This window comes from Azolla caroliniana, unplaced genomic scaffold (genome assembly GCF_043228905.1).
Source record: "Azolla caroliniana isolate FFs.n. ecotype wild unplaced genomic scaffold, voAzoCaro1.0.p SCAF_460, whole genome shotgun sequence".
NCBI lineage: Eukaryota > Viridiplantae > Streptophyta > Polypodiopsida > Salviniales > Salviniaceae > Azolla > Azolla caroliniana.
Window position 1 is genome coordinate 1 of NW_028230895.1, and position 24,031 is coordinate 24,031.

The following is a 24,031-nucleotide window of genomic DNA, read 5'->3' on the forward strand; positions in this document are numbered from 1 at the left end:
AATCAGTATCTTCACTTGCTTCAGGATCAATAGGTGAGCAGCAATTGGTTAATCACCCCTCACTCAAGACATGATTGATCCTTCATCAAAAGGATAACCTCTGTTTTATTCTCAAAATACACATTCTGTTTTAGCTTATTTGAGGTCAAAGATTACTGGCCGTACTCTTAATGGATTGCTTTTGCAATTTGACATGTCATTTTCTCCTGTGCAGCTTTTCTTCCCAAAATCTTGTTCAGCTTCCACTAAAGTCACACCAAGGAGATGGTAGGCAGAAGAAGACTTTTGAAACTTTGGAACCATTTTTCTTGTTTCTGCACCCAGCTTTGTGATAAGTATGCCATCTACTAAACCTTATGCCTGTGAGCCATTCATTCCAGCAACAGAGAGAAATATTGCTTTCCTGATTTACGCCTTGAGAGGCCTTCCGCCAATCAGCTGCAGAAACTGCTCACCTCTGAAAGGTTCCAACAAGATAGGCTATAATAGGGGCTAAATCTACTGTGAACTGAGCTTCACTAAAGGAAGGAAGATTGCTATAATAAGTGTTACAAAAGTTGGTCTCATATGGATAATGACTAGGAGAAACCCCTAGTGAATCTGTTCTAGTTGACATATCTGATGAATTGGTGCTTTGATCAATCTCTCATACTGTCATATCCCCCTTATCGGAGATTGTTCATGTCTTGGCTCTGCTACTCAGCTTGATTTCTGACAGTGAGCCTATGTATCTGGTGTTTGTAAGTTTAGATTTCCGTGACTTTTGCTTTCAACACTGTGCTTTGTACCAGAGCAATAATGCTCATGCTTAATAAGTTCAAAAATAATGGAGAGTGAGGTATGGATAGGCAGAAGAACCATGCTACGAATGAAAGAGACTAAGAGCAAATGTTTAAGAAAAACCAAACGACTATTATAAGCATTAGTGCTCAAGGCCCATAATAGATGGCAAATAAAAATCTGAATCCTCCGTTAACTAATCAGCACGCACTGCTTCAAAAAAAAATTTGGCTAACCTCTTTACTGGAACACGCATGCATGCATGAGTCTATATTAATATACATATATTGCAAATTAACGTTAGTAGTTGTGTAGCTCATTAACATTATCCACTTGCTACCAGTTTGTCACATATAAATACCAAAAAGTACCTGTGTAATGGCTCCAAAGCTGCCAAGTGTAATGTTAGGAATGAAGTATGGAATTCCCAGTTTTACTTTCCTTCGAGCAGCAGCAAGAAAATGTCCCACTTCCTGATTGAAGTGATCCGACAGAGCTTAGAAAATGTGAGAATTAGATTCCTGTGCAGTAAAAAAGTGCAAATTGCATATGGCCCATCGGGAGAATAAATAAGAAAGGAAAAAAAGAAGAAGAGAGAAAGACAGGAGAAAGAGATAAGAGGTATGAAAACTAGAAATAATAAAGTATCACAACGAGGAGCTATATATTTTCAGAAAAAATGGAACTTGGGGGAAAAGAAGATTATAATGAAGATTAAAAAGAAAAAGATGCATATGATAGACAAACGAGTAATACAAGCAATTACTACTTCTGCTTATAGACAGGTTGAATATTGAAACAAGAATTCCAAAAAACTCTAAAGCACTCCTAATTGCATAATAATTAGATGTGATTGTGGTAGTTAAATTCGTCTACTGTTTCTAAGAAAAGTTATGTGAATGCCCCACGTGGAAAATTTGCACTCCTAGGACTCCATAAGTTAGGGGCATTGCAGACTCCACATACGGAACCAATGTGTTCAAGTCTGGTGGCTCCACAGCATCTGGATTTGTAAAATATCTGACTACCTCCGGTGGCAGTTTCGAAAGCTGCAGAACAGATTCATCATTAATGGGAGAAAGAATATCAAGTTTGAACTAGTACTGAAATATTCGTACCTGTGATGCAATTCCCAGCTCTAGACAGGATCCTGCAGTAATGAAAAATAGTACAAAAGCAATTACAAACTGCCATAAAGTTGTTGACTTTGGCTCAGAAACTTCTTTCCGTAAGAGGACAAAACTGACCCGAGGGCCACCTCGTGGATCTAATTCTTCTGAATTTGGTTCTTCCACCATGAAGAGGTTATATTTGGATCCTGTAACCTCTCTTAACTGACGCTGAAGCTTTGTGAATACTTCCTCCCTTTTGCCTCTTAGATTACCTATAAAAAGAACTCCTGCACCTAGATCCCCAAAAGGTTCCTGGCCAGTTACCCAGAAAGTACTGTAACCAAAAACTTTTTCCCTTAAGATTTTGACATCATCTGGATCAACTTTCTCTGGACCAAGCAGATCCAAAAGTTTAAAGGCGTCCATCTGCAGCGTGATAGATTCTGGAACTGGTTTATGACCTGTCTGAACAACAAGAGTTCCACGTTGGGAAAAGAGGAGTAAGTCATTATTTCTCAGTCTATATCTCACAGCGAAAATATTAAGACATGCGTTGGCACTATCGGTAGATTCCTGAAACATCCAAATACATGGTAATATGTAACCATAAATTCAAAGCATCTAATCTTGCAGTTACAACATATTGGCTATACCTATTGTCTCAATTTCTCTAATAGAATAGTTGAGGATATTCAGAAACTAACATATTCCAGAATACTTTTCGGAATACCTGGGTCTCAATTGTAGATGTTATCATAAGCATGCAAAGAACGTTTTGATAAATATTTTGAGACATTAGGCATCAATGAATTCATCAAATATAGGAGCCTTATAGAATATCTTACAAAATCCAACATTGAACAATTTGCAAAACATAAGCAATGCAATAGTTCTAGGGTTTGATAAGGAATCTCAACATATCCTCATTTTGATATGGTAGACAGTATCTTTCTCGTATCCAGCCAATCTAGGATGGAACTCCAAAAATAGAATTGACATTAGAGCGTTGATCTGCATGGAACCCAGTGATCTCAGAGGATGTAATCGGTTTTAACAAGGGAGACTTTAACAAGTGTCTCCCGTGACAAAATAAACATTCCTCAAAGCTGAGTTTTAGAAAGGAATGAAAAAAAAAGTGCACTATTCATGATATGACATCAATAATCCACAATGATCAACCTTCCTGGATGCAAAATAGAAGGTCCTATAACATGATGCATTCAAATGCCCAACTTTATTCCTCATCACAAGAAAATTGCACAAAGTTAGTATTAGATTTGCAGGATATTCTTGTCCACCTCCTTTCCTATTACAAAATTTCTATGATGTTTATCATGCTATTTAATTCCCTGGAAAGATTGGTGGCTGTTTAATAATATGCCTGAAGTTTTTTGTAATATATGTTCAAGGTCCAAATTTCCGGATTCCTTATGCTTCGCTGGATGCTCTTCATACAGCATAGGACATTTTATGTCTCGCTTTGAAGTATATTATTGTTTTTGCCAATTTTCGGCATCAAGTCCATTCACTACGTAAATGAAGCTTTTCTTCTGATGATGTATTCAAAGGTTTTTGAGGCCATTTTGGTCATTCTAAAGTAAAAGAAAGTAAACTTTCAGAATCAACTCTATTCATCAGAGGTTTTGAGAGCATTTTAATTAGTCTTGGTTTTAAAAAGAACACAAATTTTCACTGGTCAATCTATTCAATAGAAAAATGAAGGCACTTGTTTCTATGAGACACAATTCGGTCATATAACCCAGCACAATCTTCGAGGAGAAGGATACATAAAGAGTCGTACCATACCTCATTGGGCTGTGACGGGGATGTAGGCTCTGGTTCATTGGTCGCGACTGTGGTCGTCTTTCTATCATTCTCGTCTTCTTCTTCGTCACGATCACCACCTGATGGTCCAGAGACATAACACCTAAACCTTCTTCCGCGCAGGTTTCTGGATGAAACCACACTTCCACAGTACTGCATATTTCCTCTGAAGAAGGGCTGGAGTGGATGAGATTTGTAGGAGAAACAACAAAGGGATCCTCCTCCTCCTCCTCCCATGGCGGCTCTCGCTCTTCCATGTCCTCTTGCGGCATGTCTCCTCCTGCTGCTTCTTGCAGCTATCTCCAGTTCAGCAGGTTTGGGGAGGGGGGAAGAGGATTGCTGCTGGGGGGGTGGGATGGTGAGGAAAGCCGAAGGAGGAGGGGAAGACAGAGAGGCCATGGCATCGGGCGGCCTAGGCATACACAGAGAGAGAGAGACACACACACACAGACACAGAGACACAGAGACAGAGAAGCTTATCGCAAGGGCGGAGCTCAAGCTGAGCTATTTGTTTGTTTGTTTATTATCTCCGTCGTTCATTTGGAGAACGATGATGGATGGATTTCATTGTTTTTTTGTTTACAATTCAATTCATTCAGACTCTTCTTCTTCTTCTTCTTCTCTAAAAACACTCCTCCTCTTTATTATCTCGTTATTGTTTATCATTACTAGTGTCTGCTGAGTACATAATACTGTTTATTATTAACATAAATAGTGAGTATATTATTATTATTATCATAACTTCTGAGTTAAGTTGAAGGCATCTGCCTGTTGCCTGGCTTCATTTGTCCGTAGTTTAAGATTTTCCATTATTCCATGGGTTCCTTCGGTTCAATCATTCCCCGTCGGCACGGTATTGACCTCATGATACATTGTTACAACCGGGGGTGGGGGAAGATGTTCAATAGAGGTAAGAGTGTTCCACTTGTTAGAGAAGACTTGGTATGCACATGTGTCGCGAGTGCTTGGCCTCCGGGGCCCTCCCCTCTTGTGGGATAAGAGCCCTTGCATATACTTCTAGACCTTCAAAATTAGCATTCGATAGCATGACAACTTTTCATTGCACAGTCTAAACGGTCAGGCTTTTACCATGCAATCAACCTATCGTCATCTGGCTTTCGACTCCATCGGAGATTTGGTTTCCACACGAGACCTTTTTCAAGGATGACAGATATCATTATTATTCCCAATAGGTTTAGCCTACAACATGACTTTGTAAAGCATGGGAGTTGAAAATGGCATGCTTTAAATTGTTGTCACTCAAACATTAAACCTATCCCCTAAATCATGAGTGGAAGCATGGACAAAAAAGCATAGATAAGTGGTTGGAGTTTAAACCATGTACATAAACTTCATGACTTGGAATTTTAATGGTTTCCTAAGTCAACACTTGTGGGTTTTAATGAGTCATGATGTGTGTTTAGACATGAACGAGGACACTTTCTAAAAGCATGATTTGAAGAGTTCTGGTTTAATACATCGTGTAAGTGACATTGGAAATGGTTGCATGTTGTATTGCGTGTAGGTTCAGGCCATTGGTTAACTTATTGAAATTTTAAACTTCTAGGTGTATAATGACTATGGTTTCTAGCATTTAACAAGGTCCTGGTTCCAACTCCTAAGAAATAATAAAATGGTATGTTCACTATAAACAAGAGCTTCATAAGTCTCGCTTGGGATCATTGCTACAAATTGTTTACAATAATGGCATTAATAGTTAGAGTGCAATGAAAAAAGGAGTGGAAACCATGGACAAATTTCAGCATATTCCAATTAGATACATTGATATTATCTTCAGAAGGAGCAATAGGTAATAAAATGACCATGGATGATTGAAATAGAGCTATAGAGAGCGAGAGAGAGAGAGAGGATCGAGCATTGCGATTAACACCCCTAGCAGATATCTCATGTTCGAGCAACATTAACATTGATTGATATTATCTTCAGAAGGAGCAACAGGTAATAAAAATGACCACGGACGATCGAAAGAGAGAGAGAGAGGGAGAGGGAGAGAGAGAATCTAGCATTGTGATTAATGATGGGATTGGGTGGTTAGTTCTTCTGATTATAAAATGGTCCCGCTCGCCATCATGGATTTTCCGGATTTCTATTAGGTTTCCATAAACATCAATTTCTTGGCTCTAATCGAGACCCCGGCCCCGGCCCAATATATGTGGTTCATGTTTGCTAGGGGGACACTTGGGAAGACCAAAGTATGTACATACGTACATATGTATGTATGTATGTATGTATGTATGTATCAGTATGTATGTATTAGTATGTATGTATCAGTATGTATGTATAGTACCACCAAAATATCCTACTTCCTATATGGTCCAAGGATTAAGCCCACACATAAACAGACAGACAGACAGACAGATAGGAGAGCCATAGCTCCCCTTGCGAGAGTGAGTGAGTGAGTGAGTTATAGCTATGGCAGACCAATCCACAACTCCCAACAGGAGGACCCTGATCGTCTGTGTATACGTCTGTGTATCTGTGAGCGAGCGAGCCAGAGAAGACAGACAGAAGAAAATGATGTTCTGACGTCTTCCTCTCTCTCTCTCTCTCTCTCTCTCTCTCTCTCTCTCTCTCCTTCCTCCTCTTTTTCTTTTTCCTTTCTTTTCTTTCCTTTCTTTCTTTCTTCTTCTTCGACATTAGCAGCACAATTGAGCGTTCTTGTTTCCTGTAACTGCCACAATTCAGTTAGAAGGAGCAATCGCCTCCGACGCTGCAATTGTTGTTGCTGTGATGCGAGTGAGAAGCATGCTTCGTCGATCTTCTCCCTCAATACTCAGAGAGATTTCTTCTTCATCTTCTTCTTCCCGTTTCCCTGTGGACATCTTGACATTAGAATGTGGTTCATTTTCACTTCACAAGGCTTTCTTCTCCACAAAGCTTAAGTTCTGTAATTCTCAGAATTTCGCACATTCTCAACAAGAACCCGGACCAACATTGTTTACAGACGATGCTTTTTCATCTCCTTCTTCAGAGCAGTTCATAGACCATAAGAGATCACAAGGTGAGGATATACTGAAGGTTACCAATGGACATAATGAAGGTTATCAATTGCTATAATGAAGGTTATCAATGGATATAATGATCCCATCTTTCTCATTACATACATACGTAGTATGCTAATATTCTCAGTGATCATAATTATCTCTCAGTTAGATAGCTTTTTCTTTTCTGTTTCTCTTTGTCAATATATAAACAGGTAGAGTCCAAATTGTAGAGAAGGTTAATGGCCATTTCAGGTCGCAGAAATTTAATTTCTTGCCAAAAAGCTCAGCAGTTACAGCAGGAGACGTCTTCTCTCATAGCAGAGGTACTTGGCTTTCCCAAATAACTAAAAGGATTTGTTTTAATTTTCTTCTCTACTTCTTCTTTTAATGATGCTTAGAACAGAATCCTGAAAGTGAAAGCCATTTCAGGCTAGTGATCATTGATTATTTGTCCCATAAGCTGCTTGTTTGACAATAGTAACTGATTCTACTTGAATCCAGAAGCCATTTCATCAAACCTAATGAACTGGACCATCAGCAGGGCCCATCTTCTAGTTTTGAGGGTGTGCCTTGCGCTTTTCTGTCAATTTTTCATTAAAAGTTGAGTTCAATGGAAGAGATCAGAAAAAGGTTCATTATTTGACTATTCTAATTAAATTTCAAAGCTGTAAGTATAAACGTTCATGTCATTGTGAATGATGAAGAAAGTTGGAACTTTCATTAAATCACGTTAACAAGATATCTGCCAATATGTATCATAAAAGTGGAGGCCAAACATCTGTCATATTTGAGTTCAGTATTTTATGCATCATCGATAACTTTACGTAATAGGATTGGCATGTTGATATTTACCAAGCTGTTTCAATTCCAGTTTTATGAAAATAAAATAGTCAATAGGTTAGAGAGTGCTTTTAAATGATATGCTATCTGTTCTTTGTGTGCCCAAAGGAGAACTTCATACATGCAGTTCGTTATTGACACGACTTTTAGCTCCATGGCAAGTCACCTTTCTTTGATTATTGTCCGAATGGGTTTGGTTGATGTTCTCAAAATGGTTGGCTCAAGCAATAAAAACAATAGATTTATCTTCTGTCAGGCCCATAAAGCAATCATCTGCACGGTTTCTTAACCATCTTTCCTGGTTTCTTTGCTATTATTCTTGCATGCATTCCTAATATTAGACTGTCTAATTCCTGGAGGTTTGATCTTTTGTAGCCTACAGTTCAGATGCTATAAATGGAGGTCAAGATAATTTTACTGCTCCTGAAATACAAGACCACAGGTAGTTTGCAATCAGAATGTCAGAGATTTCGTTCCCCTCTACATAGTTGTAATATATTCCACCAATTATCACTATCTTGAATTTGCACACCAGTAATTGTGATAAGCCATTATTTGATTTATCTTGCTGTTGCTTGTCGATGAATGTTATTTTACTTCCCTATAACTTGAATCATGATACATTCTGATCGAGTTGAAGTTGTGGCAATAGCAGCACACATACCATGCTTTTAATTTAGTGCATTATAGGCAGAACAGTATAATTTAACCTGTTGTTTTAATTATATATATTTGAAGCTTCATTTGATTTTGTCTGATGTAAAAATGTTGTTATCCAGTCAAAAAGCTGTCATTATTGCACTGTGTTGCAACTTTGTTGTCTTCTCCTTGAAGTGTGGTGTGTGGGTAATGACCACAAGCCATGTAATGCTTGCGGAAGCTGTCCACTCTCTAGCTGATCTTGCCAATCAGGTAAGCAAACTGCACAAGAGGTCTCAGAAATATAAAATGACACACTAGAATTTGTTTAAAATTTCATAAAATGTCATAAAATTTCGATATTTGTTGAAGTACTTATGACAAGTTAATAAATAGAAACTAGGCAATCATTTTACATCTTACATAACTAACCTATTCAGAATGAATTCAAGTTCACAATTTGATTTCGCCATGCAGGCCTTACTGGCATATGGTCTTATCAGTTCCAGGAGAGCACCTGATGATTTGCATCCGTGTGTAAATAGTCTGTTTTAAAACATTTATAATTATAAAAGTAGGAAATGCTATATGTTACATTTTTATTCCTATGGCGTTTTGTAATAAGGTATTATGATTTGTGAAAATTGTTTGTCTGAAAAGAACTTCTGCTGAATTGGCTGCTTCTTTTCAGGTATGGCTATTCAAAGGAGAGGTTTGTTTGGTCACTTATATCAGCTGTTGGTATATTTTGTTTAGGTTCTGGGGCAACAATTGTTGATGGAGTTTCAAACCTATGGAAAGCAGAGGTTTTGATTCTGTTCTAGGTTTTTGATGACGAATTTTAGCTTTAACGTGTTCCCATATGGTTTCTGTAATATATTGCTTTGGCAGGCTCCAGATAATGTATCTATCGCAGCTATGGTTCTTGCTGGTTCCATGATAATGGAAGGTAGACATATTTTTTTATGGAAAATCAAGTTAAAAATTTGTACATTGTGTTTGACCATTGATGCTCATTATTGCACGATTTCAGGTGTTTCTTTACTTGTTGCCCTAAATGCTGTGCGTAAAGGTGCAGCTGCGGAAGGTATGACCATGTGGGATTACTGCTGGCGTGGTCATGATCCAACTGCTGTTGCTGTTATGATGGAGGTAGGAGGGGGAAAGTGGAGATACTTGGCCGTAATTTCTATGGAGCTATGAATAAGTTTCTATGGTAAAACCTCTGAAATACCCTGGTTTTTCTTTTATTTCCACAAATGCCCCAAGTTTTGGTTATTTCACCAAACAGGCTCAGCCAATCACCAGAAGAGGTATAAATTTATAATGTCAGTGCTCAAAGAGCAGATATAATCACTCTTTCAAGGGTTGATCAAGGGGATTTGGGATGGTAAAGAAAAATTCAGGATTATTTTGGAGTTTTTCCCTAAAGTGTTTTACAAAAATACCCCACCCATCTGCACATTTAGAGTAACGTCACTACCTGTCACATGAAGGATGGGGCGGCAGTGACTGGCCTGGTGATTGCTGGGATCTCTCTTATTGCAGTTTCTATTACAGGAAATCCAATTTATGATCCAATTGGCTCAATGTTTGTGGGCAGCCTGCTGGGAATGGTAAGTATTTATGTCTGTCTTGATCACATCAAGAATGCTTGAATTTGCTAGACAAGTCAGAAATCATTGGGAAAGGAGAGCATAGAAAATGTGCGCATATTATTAGACAAGTTGGGATAATTGGGAAGGGTCTTAAATTCCAGTATTGCAGGATTAAATCAGGGTATGTGAAAGAATGCTAAACACTCAAGGAAAGTGCTTATGCAAAGTGCTCTCCTGTCAGTTTGTTTTGACAAGCAGTCAACCAAGAAACCAAGCACATGTAATGAAATATAGGTAGTCTGTGTCTCAAGTAATGCAAAATGCCATACTCTTGTCCCCACCCCCGTCTAAACATAAATAAACAAGACACAAACAGTCAGAAGACACTATAATTCTTGATGATTAAACTGCATCAAAGCTTGACAGCATGATCACTTAGGGCTGAGAACATCAAAAGCATGGACAATACAATCTGCAGATGAGATAGCAAGTGATGCTAATATTGTCACCAGGCCTCCAGTGGTCTGTACTTTCTATCATTGCATGTGCATACATCTTCATTATATTTGTTCTAGATGGACTATCTTATGTGATGAAAGTCTTCATAACATGGGCATACATATTTTTGGAGAATATAAGTGATGAACATATGTGATGAAAGTTTTCATAACATGCTAATATTGTCAACAGGCCTCCAACGGTCTCTTTAATGAACTTTCTATCCTTGCCTGTGCATGCATCTTTGTTATATTTGTTCTAGATGAACTTTCTTATGTGATGAAAGTTTTCATAACATGGGATAGAGCTGCAATGTGAATATTTATGCATGATGTGGAATGTTAATTACGGCAATGGGATTTCCTGAAGCATTAGAAGATTTAGCTTAATAAAGTTAAGAAAGATGTATAATGTCAATAGTGATGAATATCATTCTGTTCAGTTTTTGAGACAGTTTGAATGTGAAGTTGATGTAAACATACCAAATATTTGGTGATGCTGAAACATTGACCTTCTCATGGTTATCCATCTTTTGTTTGCTATAGGTTGCTGTGTTTCTGATCCAACGAAACCGGCATGCATTACTAGGGAGGGCAATGGATCAACAAGATATGAAACGTGTGCTTGATTTTCTTTCTGTTGATCCGGTAACTTCTATATTATTGGAAGGCGACGTTTCATATGTACTTTTGCCAAAACATGACACCATTGATCTTGGTCATGTTTTCCTAGGCTGTGGATGCTGTCTATGACTGCAAAAGTGAGGTCATTGGACCAAGATCCTACAGATTTAAAGCAGAAATAGGTAAGCATTAATACAGCTCTTATTTCAGTATGGTTGCAGCAGTTGGTGTTTCCAGAGGTTTCTAATGTGGACTGAGAAGATTCTATTGAATGTATGAATTCAACCAATGAAACTGCTGCTTGTTAAGATCTTTGTCATAGAGTGATACAAGGTGGTGATGATGCTGAACTTGGAAAGAGTTACTTTTGGTATGTAGGACATCATGGATATATCCTGGAGGAAATTTTGGTAGAATGGTGCAAATGCCATAGATTAATAGCTGTAACTGTAGTTGACATTCTGAGCTAATGGTCTCAATGATGCTGTCAACAAGTGTGTTAAAAGGTGTCAATGTGCTGGAATCCTATCACTTTGACACTTAATGTTGTGTTGCCTTTTTCTCTTGAGTTCAACTGCAGAGAATGCAGTCTGGGAATGAGAACATTTGTATTATTTGCTTAAAGGCCATCCTGTAAATCGACCTTTTCTTGTGGTACTGGTAACCATGGATAACACCGTCACCTATACATATCTTCAGAAAGTTACGTAGATTGACTGAGATCCAACTTCAAATGCCAGAGGAGTCCTGCAATGAGACTCCAAGTGAGTTGCATATACCCATGCAGATTGCGTATGCAATCCTCCATGGCATTGTTTCTGCATGGATATTTTTTGGAAGCTGCATGTGCTTGCTTGTCTATTTAACGTTGTAATACTAAAAAAAAAGAGATAGTAGTATTTTATGTGGACTTATGCCTCATGCTTGTTTTCATGTATTGAATGGATCCAATGTATACTTTTTTCTAATATTACGTGGTTAGGAATACTTATTTTTTCAAGATTTATTTCCACTAGGTGGAACAGATCTTAACAATACTACTTTTAGGATAGGGATTCACATCCTGATTTGCACATGTCCTTTGATTGGGATCATTTTATATCTATAACTTTGTGTTGGCAGACTTCAATGGAGTTGTAATTGTTCAGAATTACCTCAAAAAGATTGATCGAGAGGCATGGTCCGATCAGGTTTGTAGTTATTTATTATGCAGCACTATATATCAAAAAAGATGAAGCGGTTTAGAGCTTATTTTTCTTAAGTTGTAAACTTTTTCGCTATTCAATGTTTGGATTCCTGTAACAGTTCAAAGCTGCAGTAAATGATCCAGATGACCGTGCTTTGGACAATGTCATGTCTCTCTATGGTAAAGTGTCTCCTTTATTTACATTACTATAAAATGTGAGATAATAATGATCTAACTCTTCCTTGTTGGTATGATGTGCACATGGAAATCTCTCAGGGGAGGAGGTGGTCTTAGCCCTTGGTAGCGAAGTAGACAGACTAGAAAAAGAGATTCAAAGACTTGTTCCAGGAATTCGCCATGTTGATATTGAAACTCACAATCCCAATGGTCCTCTATGATGTGTCTTGCTGAAGTTAACTTGGGGTTTTATCATAGCCTTGCGAATGAGATGTCCTGATTGATCATCGCATATGTGGACTTCTATAATATATCCGTTCCCAACTTTGGGAGGATGCTGGTTAACATAATTAGATTCTGTAACGTTAAATTTTGGAACCAAAAATGGTTCTGTAGATGCAGCAGCATTGGCAAAGAAGTATCCCTTGTCCTCATAAGCACACAGCCCATGCCTGAAGAATTATCATTTCTAACAAAAGCTGTGGTGAGGTGAATGGTATGTCACTCACAAATACGTATTACACAACAGTAGTATATGTGTTCAATACCAAGGTAGAACAATTGGTACGGTGTGTAATATAATTTCTTTAATGCATTCAATCTTATATAGAACTAGTGAAATATTGAGGCACTTAGTACTTAGAAGCATGCGAACATTCTAGAATATGTCCAAACTAAAGTATAGGAATGGATGTCTTAGAATAGATATATTCCTCTCAATCCAGTTTTTATATTGCCTATTATTTGTGGTGGGGTTTGCACCAAGCACTAGTGACACTATTAATGAAGCAATCAGATGTTGTAAAGGCAATATAATGGAGTGCAAGCCCAACGAGGAATTGACCAATCTATTTGTGGATAGACAACAACTAGTGTTGAAGGCAATTGTCTCAAGAAGACAAAAGGATGTAGAGAGGGTGAAATCAAACACAAAGGATAGAGCATGAGAAAATTATAACCCTTGATAGGCAAAATATGACCTGTAGGGATCAAGACTTTTTGTTAAATGGTGTGAACTTTATGAATGTGAGGGCAGAATGATCCATAGAGACAAATTCAAGAAATCTTCCTTGTTTCTCATAAAGATTAGATTTGTGAGTACATAGTCTTTAGCATGTTGTGCTAGAGCAATTGAACAAATTGCATCATTTGTGTTGCTTGTAGCTTGACTTTTGCTAATAGATTGTTGAGGTCATGCATCCTTGTACCAAAGGTTGAAAACCAAATCCAGTATGCTTGTAGATGTTGGGAAATGTGTACCTTGGATGTACAAGGATATGAAATAGATAGATTGATATAGAGATCTGCTATGATTGGTGGGTATCACTATATTGTTTTCAATTTCATAAGTTGTTGGGGTACTAAAAATGCATCTATTTCCATTAATTGAATGAGGATAATGAATTAGATTCACAAATTAAAAGGTGTACTCTTGGAATAGTTTACAACTTTTATGTACTGTGTCACCATTTGATTTACTCCATCACTTCAAGCATATTCCAATTTTGATATGGTGTGATAAGTATTTACTACATGCTGAAACTTCTCCCTATGTGGTTGTGTGTGTGTATGTATGTGTGTGTTTGTGTGTGTGTTTGAGAGAGAGAGAGAGAGAGAGAGAGAGAGAGAGAGAGAGAGAGAGAGAGAGAGAGATTGCCCAGATGGATGTAGATGTGGAATGAATGCGTGGAAGCAAGTGAGGACCCATCGGTGAATGTGCACATCAAACAACACAGAGAGTATGACAGAAGATATGATTGAAGCATAGACACAGTTCGAGCTCAAATGGAAGCTTTCGTTATTTTTGCTCTCTCTCTCTCTCTCTCTCTCTCTCTCTCTCTCTCTCTCTCTCTCAGAGACTCAATGTACAAGAATGATCAAAAGACTCACCTTACAACATTAGGTTATTGCTTATATATTAAGCCCTAACTCTATGGACGTGTTCACACTAGGATACAAAGTGGAAGGAGTCGGCCTTTTATCCCAACAAACTCCCCCGTAAAAGGACTATTCTTTTCTACATGTACAAGTGGTTGGGGTTATCTCCCTCGTAAACCTAGATTACAAAATTAATCTAAATTTATATTACAAGTCAGTCAGCACAAAGCGGAGTTGGTAAAGGTGAAGTCAATGTTTAGCCTTGTTCATCTAGCCTTAAGGTTAGGTTGGTTCGAGTCGGTCGAATCAACTTGTTCGAATCGTTTTTCATTCGAATTGCTTTGAATATCAAAGTCGGCTTGTGTTCGATTCTCGACTTCGGCCTTGTGTTGATTGTTCGTAGCTCGCTTATTTCTGCTCTTGTGCTCCTTGCTGGATCCTTCATCTATATCCGAGTTCGTTCGCTTCTCAATCATTTCCTTTCCAATTAGTATCTTTGCTCAGGGCTATTTCTTCAACCCCTTGTGTTTCCAAACGTGTCAATTTCGCTCTTCTTGTGAGTCTGTTCGGGTCGGTTTCAACTTCCCTTTTGCTTCTCGTTCGGCTTTCTTTTGCTCGGTCACTTGTCGTAGTCCCATTGTTGTCCTCAGTGTTCCGAAGCGTTGATATGGGAGTGGCTTCATCAGGCAATTGGCGATGTTCACCTCAATGTCGATCTTTCGAACTTCGTGTGTCTTTTCGGTTATCAGCTCTGGGATGTGATGATGTATTGCACTCTGTTAGTCGCAATAGATGGTTGGTGCTTATTCATCGATTCAGTTTTTAGTCGAAAAATCAGCAATTAGTTACTGCAACCAGATCGCTTCCTTCGTTACCTCCGACGTTGCTATGTACTCAACCTCTGTGGTTGACAGGGTCATGCACTCTTGCAGCTTCGACCTCCATGATATAGCACCGCCACCATAGGTGAAGATGTAGCCTGATGTCGACTTCTGATTATCCGAATTCCCGACGTAGTTAGAGTCTGTGTAGCTTTCGACTTCGGTCAGAATTGCCAATCCGAAAGTCAGCGATGCATCTTTGGTCCCTCTTAGATACTTGAAGATGTGCTTGAAAGCCTCCCAATGCTTCTGTCCTGGGTTTGACATGTACCGGTTGACGACCCCTACGACGTATGTAAGATTGGGTCGAGTCACCACCATCGCGTACATGATGCGTAGGGTACACTTCCTACTACTGATGCATAGGGTATCTTTCCATTAAGCTCTTTCTCCTTATCCGTCGAAGGAGAGTCTCTGTTCGATAATCATATCTTTTGTTGTTTGTTGTGCACATTCAGTAACAGGTCCTCATTTGCTTCAGTGCATTCATTCTACAAGACATGATACTTCCTAATGTTGTTGCGTAGGGTATCTTTCCAGTAAGCTCTTTCTCCTTATTCGTCGAAGAAGAGTCTTTGTCCGATAGTCAGATCGATGTCGAAAATAGTGTTGGTGTTGGCTTTGAGTTCTCCATGTTGAAGCGCTTCAACACTTTGCGGATGTACTCAGATTGGGAGAGTCAGAGTTTTCGTCATCCAATTTCACTCGATCCTCATGCCCAGTATGTGTTGGGCTTGTCCAAGTTCCTTCATCGTGAACTTGTTGTGAAGGCTCCGCTTTAGCTAAATTCCTATTTCGGGTTGATTACTTCCTGCAATCAGAATGTCGTCGACATATAGGACCAGATAGATCCGCAACTCGTCGGCTAGTTGCCTAGTGTATACATGGGTCGGAGTCAGACCAGTTGTATCCGAGTTGCCGGATGTAGGAGTCAAACTTCTGGTACCACATCCTCAACGCTTGTTTTAAGTCGTAAAGGCTTTTCTTCAATCAACATACGAGGTGACCTTCCTCCCTCGTCACCGTGAAGCCTGCCGGTTGGGACATGTAAATGTCCTCTTCTAGGTCTCCGTGTAGGAAAGCCGTCTTGACGTCCAATTGCTCAAGCTTTAGGTCTTCGGTTGCCACGAACCGAAGTAGGAGTTGAAGGGTGGTCATCTTGACTACTGGTGAGAATATCTCGTCGTAGTCGACCCCATGTTCTTGTTTGAATCCCTTTGCAACGATCGAGCTTTGTATTTGGGATTTTCTGAGTCGGATACATATTTGTATCGGAAGACCCATTTGCAAGACAACAACTTTCTTCTAGCTGGTAGTTCAACCAACTCCCATGTTTGATTCTGTCAAATCGAGTCCATCTTGGATTGCATGGGTTGTAGCCAGGTATCAACGTCCGATGCGGCTAAAGCTTCTTCGTATGTGCTTGGTTCACATGCATCCGTGTAGTTGATGTAGTCGAGACCCGGTTGATAGAACTTTGTTGGCCTTCGATTTCGTCTAGATCTCTTGACTGTCGTAATGATCCGTTCGGATCCTTCGATCGTCACTATCGACCGACCGACATTTGTTGAACCAGTTATGTCAGGAGTCCTTTCGGACTTGCCCTTGTGATAGGATTTCAGCGATGTCATCACACCCTCCCTTGCTTCGGGATCGAGAGACTTAGCTGACTCGAATTTGTGTTTCCCTTTGGCCTGGGGTGTCTCGGTTGGGTCAACTCTGTTTTTGACTTGTATCTTGTCGACTTTGCCTTTTTCGACTCTTGTCAATTTGGCTTTTTTTTATGGCTTTGTCTTCGAGTTTGACTAGTAAACCTCCTACTGATTCAAAGGCGGCAGGTGTATTCTCGACTTGGTCGAGTTTGACTTTGTGTCGAATCTCCGATTCAGCTTGGTGAGACGGTCTTTCTACGACTTCTCTATCGATTTTGAAAGAGACATTTTTGCCCACTATTTTTTGTTGGTTCTGTTTAGAGAGGATAGAGTCTTCATTGAAGACTACATCACTACTCTGGATTGACTTCCAGTTCTATGGGTCCTATAGCCTGTAGCCAAATTCCCCATTGGTTCTATAATCGAGGAATATGCATTTCGTTGCATGGGGTGCCAACTTAGTCCTATTCTCCTTGGGGATGAATGCGTAAGCTTCACATTCAAAAATTTGAAGCCTTTCGTAGGTCGGTTGTTTGACTGACCATAGTGCTTGACCATAGTTCGGTTGATCCTTTCTGCCACTCCATTATGCATGGGTGTGTATGGAACGGTTTGTTGATGCTGGATCCCTTTGTTGGACAAGTACTGTTTGAAGGCTCGGGAGGTGTATTCTCCTCTGTTGTCGTATCAGAGTGTCTTCACTCTGTGTCCTGACTGATTCTCCACTTCGACTAACCATCGAGCGAAGATATCGAGCGCTTCATCTTTGGACCTAATCGAATAGGCTCAAACTTTCCGTGTACAATCATCTACAAAAGTGATGAAGTACCGAGAACCTCCTAATGATCGTTCAGGCATAGGTCCACATATATCTGTGTGGATGAGCTCTAGGGGTTGTCGTACCGTCTCAAAGTATAGAGAGTGTGGACTTGGGGTTTGTTTCCCGTATCGACAATACTCGTAGAAGTCCGTCTTTGCTTGGAGTTTCGGAATGTAGTCGACCGGATACAAGTTGTTGTACTTGAGTCCGCTTCCTATTTTTAGGTTTCTGTTGGAGACAAAGTCGTCTGTGCGGAAGATCAAGAAGCATTCGATTGCTGTTGAGTACCTGCGTATGACAGTTTGTAGGTCGTTGCACAGAGAGAGAGAGAGAGAGAGAGAGAGAGAGAGACAGAGAGGCACAAAAGACTTTCTTATTCCATAAAGCAATAATACAACACCCAACCTTACAAAAAGGTTACAAGGTCAATATATATAGTGACCGACTTAGGGCAACTACCCTTTATGCTAATTACATAAATGGCCAAAACGGGATAGTGTGAATACGTCCATTATACACATGTATTCGACACTCCCCCGTAATGGGCGTATACATGGGTTATCTAAGATTACAGGTATAGACTTAGGTTCTCGGACATATCAGCTTTGTTCGAGTCGGCAGGGTCTGAAGGCAGAAGACCGAACTGGTCGGGTCGGAACAGTTGAAGCCGATCATTAAGGAACTGATGTCGGTTGTCGGGAACCATCCTGTTCTGTGTCCGGCTCTAACCGGACTGGTTTGTCGTTACGCCCATCTGATGCCGAAGAGACCGAAAACGGTCTGCCGAAAGACATTTGGTCATTCCATCTGCGACATTGTCGGTTGTGGATATTTTCTCTAGACCGATTTTCCCTGAAATGACGCAGTCCCGAACGAAGTGATATCGAACGTCGATATGTTTGGAGGCGTTGTGGTGAACCGGATTTTTCGACAAGGCAACAACACCTTGACTGTCGCTGTAGACAACTGGAGCCGAGTCATGGTCGACTTGTCGAAACGTGTGCGCCAGCCGACCGAGCCACAAAGCTTCTTTTGCTGCGTCGGACGCAGCTACATATTCTGCTTCGGTCGTTGAGGTCGCTGTGCACTCCTGAAGTTTCGACTTCCACGAGATTGCTCCATTGCCGAATTTGAAGCAGTATCCGGTTGTAGATTTCCGACTGTCTATACAGCCGGCGAAGTCCGAGTCGGTGTAACCGACTACGCCTGAGGTTCGGTTCGGACCGAAAAGAATGCCGTGGTCTTTTGTGCCAGCCAGATATCTGAACACATGTTTGACTGCGTTCCAATGCGATCGGCCAGGATTGTGCATAAATCTGCTAACGACTCCTACGGCGTGAGAAATATCAGGCCGTGTCGCGACCATCAGGTACATAAGGGAGCCGACTGCCGGTGCATACGGTACCGACTTCATATCTTCCCCCTCCGGACCGGATGTCGGGCAGTCTCGCTGAGAGAGCCGAAGATTCATGGGGAGCGGGGTTGAAGCAGATTTGGCTGATTGCATGTTGAAGCGTTCTAAGACACGTCGGGTATAGTCGGTCTGAGACAAAAAAAGATGTCGTTTATCGCGATGCCGACTAATCTTCATGCCAAGGATGTGTCGTGCCGGACCGAGGTCCTTCATGGCAAACTTCAACCGCAGTTGCCGAATGAGATCGGCAAGTTCGCCCGCGTGGCGTCCAGAAATTAGCATGTCGTCCACGTAAATGATGAGGAAGATGGGTGATCCATCTTGAGCTGTGTTGGTGAAGAGACAATGGTCCTCATCGCTTTTTGAGAAGCCGATCGATTGGATGAAGTCGTCGAACTTCTTGTACCATTGTCGCGGTGCCTGTTTGAGGCCGTATAGACTCTTCCTAAGTCGGCAGACTAGATGTTCTTGGCCAGTCGCCACGAAGCCTTTTGGCTGCTCCATATAAATTTCCTCGTCAAGATCACCATGGAGGAAGGCTGTTTTGACATCTAGCTGAATCAGCTCCAAGTTGTCGGCTGCCACTACGCCGAGTAGGAAACGAAGGGTTGTCATTTTCACCACTGGTGAAAAAATCTCGTCGAAGTCGACGCCATATTCTTGTCGGAAGCCCTTCGCAACTAATCTGGCCTTGTACTTTGGGGTGGTCGAATCAGACGTCTCTTTTAGTCGATAAACCCACTTGCAAGGAAGAGCACGTCGGTTCCTAGGTAATTCAACCAGATCCCAAGTCTTGTTTGCCCGAATGGAGTGCATTTCCGACTCCATCGCTAGATGCCAGGTGGCTGAATCGACAGATGTCGATGCTTCTTCGTAAGACGTCGGTTCGCCGGCGTCGGTGAAGAAAATTCCAGGAGAATACCTCTCCGGAGGTTGCGACAGTCTCTCGGATCGTCGAGGTAAGATTGGACTGGTCGCATCGGGTATCAAGGTCGGATGGTCCGAAAGCGGATTGTTCTGCTGTGCCGAGTCGGGGTTGTCCGAGTCGGTAGTGTAAGGTTCAGCTACCCGTGAAGCTGACCGTGTGTTGAGAGCGGGGCCTTCTTGAAGGGTCGGCACATCGGAAAATGTTACCCTTCGGACTTCGATCGGTTTTTCGACTGATGGATTCATAGCCGACTCGTTGAACACAACGTCCGAACTTCGAACGATTTGTCTGCGTTCGGGGTCCCAGAGTCGGTATCCCATTTCGCCGTCGGATCCATATCCAAGGAAAATGCATTTCCTGGACCGAGGTGCAGGTTTTCGGCGATCATCTTTCGGAATAAGGGCGTACGCCTCGCATCCGAAGATCCTCAGCTTGTCGTAATTCGGCTTACTGCCGATCCATAGTTCCTGAGGAATTTGAAGTCCTAGAGGTCTACTTGGCGACATATTGATTATGTGTACTGCCGTGAGTAGAGCCTCTGCCCAGAAGCCATCCGACAGTCCGGAGTGTTGGAGCATGGAAACTGTCCGTTCTTGGATTGTCCGATTCATGCGTTCGGCAATCCCGTTTTGCTCTGGACTGTGTGGTGCCGTAAATTCACGTCGGATGCCGCGTTGTCGGCAGAATTTGACGAATTCTTCGGATTTAAACTCTCCCCCATTGTCTGTCCGAAAGCATTTCAGCTTTCGGTCGGTTTGATTTTCCACCATAGCGAGCCAATCGGTGAAGATCGAGAAGACCCGATCTTTGGTGCGAATTGGATAAGCCCACACCTTTCGAGTCAAATCGTCAATAAAAGTGACGAAGTAAGAGGCACCGCCGAGAGACTGATGCGGCATTGGGCCACAGACGTCCGAGTGGACCAAATCAAGAGGTCTCGTTTCTCTTGGTGCTGATGTCGGGTGTGATGCGGCTGCTTGTTTGCCATACTGGCAATGCTCGCAGAATTGATGGTCCGAGAAGGAGAGTTTGGGGATGTATCCGGCTCTAGATAGGTGCGTGATGCCGGCCTTGCTGAGGTGTCCTAATCGTCGGTGCCATAGTGATGACACAGGAATATCCACCAAAAACAGGTTACCCTCTCTGAGCGTAACATGTAACGGATACAGGGAGTGTATCTTGGGTCCTCTAGCAAGCAGGAGGTTCCCCCTGTGGAGTGTCCACCCTCCCGAAGAAAAACCGGCACGAATGCCGTCTTCATCTAGTTGTCCGACTGAGATCAATGGCCTTGAGAGCTCGGGTACATGTCGGACATTGTGGAGTACAAGTGTAGAGCCACCGGCAAGGTTGAGCTCTACTGTGCCGATTCCGATGATGTCACAGTGTTGTGAGTTGCCGACTCGAACTGAGTCGGAGTGACGGATCGTATATTGCCGAAATTGGGATCGATGAGGAGTCACGTGAAATGACGCGCCCGAATCTAAGAGCCATGTGCTCGATTCTTCAGTCGTGAGTAGAACTTCTGATCCGACTGGATTTTCGATTGATAGTATATTCGGGTCGTCCGGTAGTACATCATCTGAGAAGCTGACGTAATTGATCTCCTCATGCCGGCCACTCTTCTTGTTCTTGTTCTTGAGTGCGCGGCAGTCGGCTTTGATGTGTCCGGGTTTCTTGCAATAGTTGCAGATTCGGTTATCCCGTGACTGGCTCCGTCTTCGCTGATTGTTCGGCGGCCGTGAGGAATCTCTTCCTCGTATGTTCGATCGGTCTGTCGAACCTTGTACTACGTAAGCGTCGTCTGTTGAGTCTTTGGCGAAAGACTTTCTCCGAGCTGCTTCGGTCAGGATTGCGCTCGTGACTTCGGAGTATTTAACAGCCGTGGTTGACGCGTTGCACACGGTTGTGACGAAAGTTTCCCATGATGAGGGAAGGCTGCTCATGAGTATCATTGCTCTGAGTTCATCCTCGATTGCCGTCCCCTGTGACGAGATTTGGGAGCTTATGCTTTCGTACTCATTGAGGTGTGCTTGAACCGAATCGGATTCTTTCATCCGCAAGTTGTAGAGGCGCCGGATCAGAAACATCTTCGTTGCGGCGACCTTCTTTTCGTAAGTGTCCGACAGTGTTTTCCACAGTTCGAATGCTGTCGTACACGATTGCACCGTAAAGTATACCGATTCCGATAGGTGCATCCGAATCGTGGCGCGGACAATTCTGTCCAGCTTCTGCCACTCAATTGGTTTGTATCCTTCTGGAGGTTCTTCATTTTCGATGGGATCGATTTGCCCCTTGACTATGAGATAGTCCTGCATTTGTTCCTTCCAGAAGTTGAAGTTCGATCCATCGAACTTTCGTAGACTCATTTCTGACGAGCCGGTTGTTGATGCCATCAAGTTCGGTTTTGGTTGACGAAGCTCGGTTCGGAGTTGACTACGAACCTTGTTGGAGTGCAGCCAGTTGGCTCACCCGATATCGTTCTAGTCGGATTTGAACCCAAGTCGGTTCGGCTTCGGAACTTGCTCGAATTGACTCCGGTAACTTGAGGGACAGAACCGACTGGTCTTCCCGAATGTTGCCGAGTCGGAGTGAGCCCGGTTCGCTTCGGATATATATGCCGAATACCGATTATTGAAACCGATTATCTAGACCGATTCTGCTTCGGGTGGCTGCAGCGACGAGAGAGACATATCCAACTGATCCTCCCGAATGTCGATCAGCCGGATGAAGCGCGAATTGGGGTTGTTGTCTTGAGACCGATCTGCACCGAGTGGTTACAACGAGCGGCGAGCAGCGTTTAATGACCTTTTCGGATGCCGTTTAACCGAGTGGAGCGCGATCGTGTCAATGTTGCACAAGGGGATTTCACCTCGAGCGTTGCGATCACAAGGAACGGAGTACAACCGGCTGGCTTACTCCAAGCGAAGAGGATCTAACGCGAAGAGATGCAAGCCTCGTTTTTCTTCTTCTTCTCTCTTCTTCGAATGACGCAGGAAACCGAATGCTGAGACGACGGCCGACAGCGGATTGAAGGACCGACTACTGTGCAGGCTCTGATACCAGATGTTGGAGACAAAGTCGTCTGTGCGGAAGATCAAGAAGCATTCGATTGCTGTTGAGTACCTGCGTATGACAGTTTGTAGGTCGTTGCACAGAGAGAGAGAGAGAGAGAGACAGACAGAGAGGCACAAAAGACTTTCTTATTCCATAAAGCAATAATACAACACCCAACCTTACAAAAAGGTTACAAGGTCAATATATATAGTGACCGACTTAGGGCAACTACCCTTTATGCTAATTACATAAATGGCCAAAACGGGATAGTGTGAATACGTCCATTATACACATGTATTCGACAGTTTCCATGGGTGATCATCCGTGCCGAGTCTTTGACAGTCATTCGGTACCTGTCTTCGGCTAACATGCCGATGGAGACCATACTCCTCTTCAGATTGGGTATGTGCCGAACTTGGTGTAGGGTTATCATGTTGCCATTCGGCAGTCAGATGGGAACCTCTCTGATCCCTGTGATTACACACTCCTACCTATTTCTGAGTCGGACTGTGTCGTTGGCGTCAGCCAAATAGTTCAAAAACCATTTGATGTTCGGGGTTACATGAAATGTGGCACCGGAATCCAACAACCACATGTACGCGTCTTGTGGATTGTAGAGGACTTCTCTGATCATCAACCCCTCTAAGGAGAGGATTTCTCCCAATCGGGTGTCGACAACATTGACTTGGTTGCCAACTGGAGAGTGATTTCAGTCAGATCTTCCTCGATTATGCTCGGATCGTCGACCACTCTCTTTTCTCTTGATCGACTAGCAGTTGGAAACATTGTGATCGGCTTTTTTGCAATGGGTGCAGAAATTGCCTGATCAGCCCGTTCTTGACTTTGACCGTTGTCGGTTGACGGGAACCCAACGTTCCTTATGCGCAACGCTCGGCCACAACCGAGATTATTTTCATACACAGAAAATAGGAAATAGAACACGACACAAAGAGGAAGACAAATACACAGGGTTAACGTGGAAAACCCCAAACTAGGGGAAAAACCACGGCAGCCCACAGGCTGCAAACTGTCACTATGTATGAATGTACAAAACAGTGAGTTCACGGAGGCAACGACCTTGGACTCACGATCTTCGCCACAGGCGGCAGTTACAACAGAGAC

General features: G+C 42.1%; 2 protein-coding genes across 2 annotated transcripts; one reads left to right on the plus strand and one right to left on the minus strand.

Moving 5' to 3' along the window:
* Positions 1 to 1,112: 1,112 nt before the first annotated feature.
* Positions 1,113 to 4,144, minus strand: LOC147848208 (putative zinc metalloprotease EGY1, chloroplastic). Its single transcript, XM_087338594.1, has 4 exons — positions 3,699 to 4,144; positions 1,899 to 2,357; positions 1,689 to 1,829; positions 1,113 to 1,253 (listed from the first exon to the last, which is right to left on the minus strand). Exons 1-4 carry the CDS (start codon positions 4,134 to 4,136, stop codon positions 1,128 to 1,130), a joined length of 1,164 nt encoding a protein of 387 aa, XP_087194720.1. The 5' UTR covers positions 4,137 to 4,144; the 3' UTR covers positions 1,113 to 1,127.
* Positions 4,145 to 6,394: 2,250 nt separating this feature from the next.
* On the plus strand, positions 6,395 to 12,903 carry LOC147848209 (metal tolerance protein C4-like). The gene is made up of 14 exons (XM_087338595.1): positions 6,395 to 6,738; positions 6,934 to 7,044; positions 7,937 to 8,003; positions 8,341 to 8,473; positions 8,678 to 8,733; positions 8,892 to 9,006; positions 9,092 to 9,149; positions 9,234 to 9,352; positions 9,697 to 9,816; positions 10,842 to 10,943; positions 11,029 to 11,101; positions 12,042 to 12,109; positions 12,225 to 12,285; positions 12,382 to 12,903. The coding sequence occupies exons 1-14, from the start codon at positions 6,468 to 6,470 to the stop codon at positions 12,501 to 12,503; spliced, it is 1,476 nt and encodes a 491-aa protein (XP_087194721.1). The 5' UTR covers positions 6,395 to 6,467; the 3' UTR covers positions 12,504 to 12,903.
* The last annotated feature ends 11,128 nt before the right edge of the window (positions 12,904 to 24,031 follow it).

Bases quoted from the DNA above. Each gene is read 5' to 3' on its own strand.
- LOC147848208 (XM_087338594.1), bottom strand. From the start codon at position 4,136: ATGCCTAGGCCGCCCGATGCCATGGCCTCTCTGTCTTCCCCTCCTCCT. The intron at 2,358-3,698 runs GTATGGTACGAC...CTTGTTGTTCAG, and splicing joins CCCCGTCACAGCCCAATGAG to ACAGGTCATAAACCAGTTCC. The intron at 1,830-1,898 runs GTACGAATATTT...TCTGTTCTGCAG, and splicing joins AGCTGGGAATTGCATCACAG to CTTTCGAAACTGCCACCGGA.
- LOC147848209 (XM_087338595.1), top strand. From the start codon at position 6,468: ATGCGAGTGAGAAGCATGCTTCGTCGATCTTCTCCCTCAATACTCAGA. The intron at 6,739-6,933 runs GTGAGGATATAC...ATATATAAACAG, and splicing joins AGACCATAAGAGATCACAAG to GTAGAGTCCAAATTGTAGAG. The intron at 11,102-12,041 runs GTAAGCATTAAT...TTGTGTTGGCAG, and splicing joins CAGATTTAAAGCAGAAATAG to ACTTCAATGGAGTTGTAATT.